General features: G+C 44.5%; 1 protein-coding gene across 1 annotated transcript in view; it reads right to left on the minus strand.

Moving 5' to 3' along the window:
* The window catches only part of LOC132894759 (cilia- and flagella-associated protein 57-like), a 38,356-nt gene that overhangs the window by 23,614 nt on the left and 8,742 nt on the right, over nucleotides 1-6,000 (minus strand). Inside the window, exons 2-5 of the mRNA XM_060934876.1 lie at nucleotides 2,084-2,397; nucleotides 695-930; nucleotides 384-501; nucleotides 120-272 (exon numbers count right to left, since the gene is read on the minus strand). Coding sequence (XP_060790859.1) covers nucleotides 120-272; nucleotides 384-501; nucleotides 695-930; nucleotides 2,084-2,397 — 821 coding nt within the window. The remainder of the gene's footprint in view (nucleotides 1-119; nucleotides 273-383; nucleotides 502-694; nucleotides 931-2,083; nucleotides 2,398-6,000) is intronic.

Here is a 6,000-nt window from a genome sequence, read left to right on the forward strand (position 1 = left end):
ATTTCATTACAGCAGAATGGACACTTCTTTTTGAGATGTCCTTTTTACACTAGTATAACATGGTGTAAATGGCTTAATTTATTGCTGTATACTCCGCATACCCTTTGCTGCTTTGTTACCTGGCTACTCTTGATTGAGGCAAGGCTGATGTGGTAGATTTGGCCTTGGCGTGTGCTTATGACCAGCCTCTCCTCTGATGGACTCAGGCACATTGATGTAATCTCCTGCTGCTCCAACCGACTTGGCTGATTGTTGTAAGGGTCCTGAAGAATCTGCACATCAAAAGCACACAGTTCTTAGCGATTATTTACATTCATGCTCAGCTATCTTCTTCAACAATGTTAAAGCTTCTTATGCCAAATGTTAAATAAGAATGCACTCACGCTTATTTCTTTGGTATTAATGTAGTCATGCTCCTCATTTTTCTCATAAAGATAAACTAACCCTGCCCCAGCTGCACAGGCAAAGCCTTTAGAGTATGGCATGATGGCAGTGATACGCAGCTGTGGATCTGTAGATGAAGCAGTCGCATCTGAGTCGCCCTCCATCATTCTCCTGTTGAGAGAGAGAAGGTGGAACATGGAGAATCAGCAAAAATCCAATAAAAATTGTACTGTAGGATGATACAAGCATTATAATGTCAAAATAAAACAAGAGATTGTTGGAGAGGTTCTCTGCATCTCTCTATTGCTACCTCGTAGAAGGCCTCCTCAGCTGTTTCCAGTGTCCAGCCTTCAACATCAGCAGTTTTCCTGATTCTGTCCCTGAGACAATGCAATCCTCAGACATCCACGCATGGGACACGATGTTTTCTAGGTCCATGCGAAATGAGCTGGTCTCATTCAGGGAATTGTTCTCCAATTTGTAAATCTTGAAGACATTTTTTCCACTCACACACACCTGTGTGTTGTCCTTTGGATTAAAGCTGACCTGGGATTGAGAAAAGACGACACTCAAAATACACACTTTCATTTAAAACACACAACTCTGAAACTATTATTGTGTCCAAGGCCACAAAAGAGGAGACATCAGAAGCACCCTATTTGGCTTGACGCACTATCAGTGTGCACAGGAACACATTCCTTAATGTCGTAAATTACAAAACTAGCTACAATGAAATATGAACAATGGTCTTGTTAAAGGAAGCACAAGAGGATATTTAACAGTTATTCCACAAACTCGAGTCATACATGAACTGATAGCTGATGAGGCATGTAGCGTCAAGTTGGCTATAAGCCATGTACGACAAGATTGAGTGGAATAACTGTTTTATTCTATCCACATTCACTGGATTTTAAGAAACAGAGCATTTTTTTCTTGCAAATTTGAGAAATAAAAACTTTATAAAAAACATCTGACAAAATAATTTCCACTTAGAATGTCAGCAAACCAGCGAAATGACAGTAGCAATTTGTGAAAAATGCGATAGTAATAATTCTTGAAAAATAAAAAGATATGTTCTAACCATCAAATACTTTTATTCCATACTTTGTTGCTTTTTTTTGTATTTTTGGGGTTTTGTTCTCGAGTAGAGTTTTTATTTCATCCTCAGTTGGTTCAGCAACATGGTCTGCCATTTTGTTTTTCTCTAGTCACAGTATATAAGCTGATAGCCTTGTAGTAGAGTAGCCAATCAGAGCACGAGATTGCTCATATCCAGTGAATGTGGATAGAATAATACAGGTTAGAGCATTTATCACAATTACTCTTAACATATAATCAAATAATATATGTGGCTTCAGACTCCGCCTTATATGTTGCCATTTGATATCTGTGTCAGAACAAATGTTCTCAAAAGTATTAAAAGCACACTAGTGGACCAGCATTCCAAACAGGTTCCTGGAATAGGCTCTGGATTCACCACGACTCTGTTCAGGATAAATCAGTTACTGATTATGAATGAATGAGGGTGGACCAGATAGTGTATTAGGTTCATGACCATGAGTCAAACCTTTTCCTTTTCTGTTCACAACAGCAACTGATGACTCAATGAATAAACTTGCATTTTTAGATTCCGATAGTTCTATGCATGTTTTAGGTGGAGAAATATCTTCAGTATTCAGCTTCAAGGCAGAGTATTTACCTGACTGACAAAGCCCATCCTTGTGATCTTCGCCGTGGCAATGACCTCATTCATCTTCCACTCCCAGTAGAAGAGGGTCCATTCAGGTCCTCCAGACTGGCCCAGCAGGTACTTGGAATCAGAAGAAAAAGCCATGCAGACAAACTCACGGACACTGATGCTACCGCCTGTCAGTACCTTGCTCTCGAAGCACTGTTTTTCCTGTAAGTCATGGACGGTGATGATACCTTGTTTTTTGCACTCCGACACAGCCATGTAGCGCCGGTCAGGGCTAATAGCCAGTGACTGTATGTACTGTTGGTATGGCAATGTACCTGTAGGATAACATTTGGATGTGAGAACTATACCTTGGGTGTGTGTACCATGCAATATCTAAAGGACCTGACTTGTTTACTTGTGGCTCCTATACAAAAATAAAAAAAACACACTTCAGACAGCAAACATCTGGTGAACGAAGTGAAAAACTGCAGCGATATAATTTTTGACCAGTATTGTGAAAGCAAGAAGCCTGAATGTCTTGTACTGAAAAGATCCAAAGGCTGCAAAAACACTACAAATAAGACTAGAAGCAGGTATAAAGAGAATATATCTGCACCCTAATTATAGTAAAATGTAACTTTTTAAATTTATATTCATGCTTTGAATCCAACTGCATAGTACCAGTCAAATGTTTGGACACACCTACTCATATATAGATTTTTTTGTATTTTAACTATTTTCTACATTGTAGAACAATACTGAAGACATCAAAACAATGAAATAACATATAGAACATGTATGGAATTATATGGTAAGCAAAAAAGTGTTTTAAAAATGTTTCATATTTTAGATTATTCAAAGTAGCCACTATTTACCTTGATGATGTTTTGCACACTACTGGCATTATCTTAACCAGCTTCATGAGGTAGTCACCTGGAATGCTTTTCAGTTAATGGGTGTGCCTTGTCAAAAGTTAATTAGTGCAAATTAGTGCCTTATTAATGGGTGTGGTCCACAGGCTGGAGGCACAGAGGGTGGCGGTGGACTTCCTGTCCCGTCCGGGGGGGCGGAATCTGCTGCTGGCTGGAAGGCTCCCTGGCCTGCATCGTGCGGTGGGGGTATGTGGCAGCGGGAACATGGTCAAGTGTTGGTTTGTGAATTGAGGGCAGGGCCAGGGAAGGTGAGTGGCAAAATGATCACACCTGTTGTCAATTATTGTTGTGTATATGTCTGTTTCAGTAATGACGGAGTGGAGAAAAGGAGAGAGAGAGAGAGAGAGAGAGAAGAGGCAAGGTCTCTCCCATCCAGAGCACGTGTGTGTGTGTGTGTGTGTGTATGTGTGTGTGTGTGTATGTGTGCGCGCGCGCGCACGAGAGCTAACAAGTTTAGGGAAGATGAAACGCAAGAAAATAAAGTCTGAGTTGACATCATCCTCTGCCTGTCTGTGCTTCAGTATTCCACCCACCCAGGGACAAACTACAGTGGTGCTGAAAGCCGGGATACTGAAGGGAACCACCCATGGAGTCTTCCCTGCTCAAGGACCTCATCCATGCCCTCGCTGTCACCCAACAGAGCCAGCACCAAGTGATGATCGCCCTCTGAAAGGAGCAAGAACAAAACTTTGAAGCCTTGCTCCTGGCCCAGTAGGAAGATCGCCAGGCATTCTAGCACCTGCTCGTATTGGCAGGGTCCTCAACCACCACTGCTGCAAACCCACCCCATGTCACACTCGTGAAGATGGGGCCGCACAACGACCTGGAAGCCTTCATTGCGCTCTTTGAGCAAGTAGCCGAAGCATGGGGGTTGCCGGTCAAGCAATGCGCAGCTTGTCTACAACCACTGCTGTCTGGAGAAGCCCAGCTAGCTGCGCAACAGCTCCCTGCCGACAGTCGGCTCTATTGCGCCAACTTGAAATGAGCCATCCTGCAGCGTGTCGGCCACTCCCTAAAACAACACCGTCAGCGCTTCCACATGCTGACACTGGAGGAAGTCAGCCGGCCATTCACTTTCGGCAAACAGCTCTGGGACATCTGCCAGTGGTGGCTGAGGGCGGAAGACCACGACACTGAGGGGATCATCGACGTGGTGGCGGTGGAGCAGTTCATTGCATGTCTGCTGGAAGGGACAATGGAGTGGGTCCAGTGCCACCGCCCAGTGTCGCTGGATCGAGTGATTGAGTTGGCAGAGGACCATTTGGCAGCAGTTCCAGTGGCAGACAGACATCCTGCCTCTTCTCTTGGTCTCTCTTGCCTTCTCCATTTCCCCCTCTCACCTCTTTCCATCCCCTCCCCATCCCCCCCCCCCCCCCCCCCCCCCCGCAGCTGGCTCGCTGCACCCGTGGTGTCCCCCTTCTCTCTTTCCCTTCTGTGTGTCTGTCTCCCCCCCCCCAGGTGAGTAATCCCCAAATCACCAGTGTAGAGGTGAAGCCTGGGCCAGTATGCTGGCGCTGCAGGAAATTTGGGCATCTCCAGGACCAGTGCTCTGCGGTGGAGGTGGGAGCTGTGGTCCGGATCCCCGACGCACCAGAGACCACCCTCGATCGGGCCGGAGCATATCGCATACCAGTGAGTATTTGAGGGGATACATATCACGCATTGGTGGATTCTGGCTGTAATCAGACCTCAAGCCACCAAAGCCTGGTTCAAGGTGAGGCACTGAGGAGAGTACAAGCGGTGAAAGTTGTGTGTACACAGGGATTTTCATGAATATCCACTAGTGTCCATCCACATTCTATTTTGGGGCAAAAAGCAGAGTGTAGAGGTGGCGGTTAGCCCACGCCTCACCCACCCAGTAATTCTGGGGACAGACTAGCCGGGGTTTAAAGGTTTAATGGAGCGTGTAGTAGTGGGTGGGTCCTGCAGTAGAGGTCTGCGCGGGTCGGATTTTTCAGTCCCGCTCCTGCCCGCGCCCGCATTGTGCAGTCCCACTCGCGCTCGCAAAGAATTATGATTTTCAGTCCCGCTCCCGCCCACGCCCACAAAAAAATTATGATTTTCAGTCCCGCTCCCGCCCGCGCCTGCCATATTTTGTCCCGCTCCCGCCCGCAAATCCCGCATGATGCAGACGTTCGCGTTATTTCTCAGGAAAGTTCTTGTCTTGACACAGCGTGATGGTGTCCCACCCCCTACTTTGAGTGGATTTGAGCATAAATATCTACAGCTCACATTTGTTATTGTTTACCTTGTTTCTGAATTCAGCATGTAGTATCTCTAATAATAATAATTAGTGCTGTCAAACGATTAAAATATTTAATCGCAAATCACACATTTTTATCACATGAGAAACCATTGTAATTCTCTGATCAGCATAAAAAAGTGAATGGGCTTGCTTTGTACCAATGTTTTTTTTTTTTTTTTTAATTGCAAAGCAGAGCTAGTAAAAGAAGTGAATTGATTTACTGCTTGCGTTAGTCTACAACTTCAATCAGAGACATGTTACACAGTGACGGTAGGCTTGACTCAATGCTATCCCAGAAATCCTTCCTGTAATATGCAAATTTGTCCGCCTCTGATTGGACAGCCAAATTTGCATATTACAGGAAGGATTTCTGGGATAGCATTGAGTCAAGCCTACCGTCACTGTGTAACCTGTCTCTCTGATTAAAGTTGTAGACTAACGCAACAAGTAAATCAATTCACTCATGGTTCTCTTGCTAGTTGGGTGTGAACTGCGAGTCATTAAAGTGATCAAAGAATTTCCCCTTAGGGTGATCAATGGCAAGTTTAAGATGCCATTTCTCACTCAATCTAGCAATCTGACTTTCTCTGCAAATTTAGGCATCTTAAAATGTTTTTATTAATGCCAAATAAAATATCCAGCACAAATTATATATGATAGACATACATTAATAATTTATAAATTTTATTTCAAGCACGTTTTTAGTTAGCGGGACTGCAGCTTATCACCGCTCCCACCCGCGCCGCATATGTGCACTCCCG

This window comes from Neoarius graeffei, chromosome 12 (genome assembly GCF_027579695.1).
Source record: "Neoarius graeffei isolate fNeoGra1 chromosome 12, fNeoGra1.pri, whole genome shotgun sequence".
Taxonomy (NCBI): domain Eukaryota; kingdom Metazoa; phylum Chordata; class Actinopteri; order Siluriformes; family Ariidae; genus Neoarius; species Neoarius graeffei.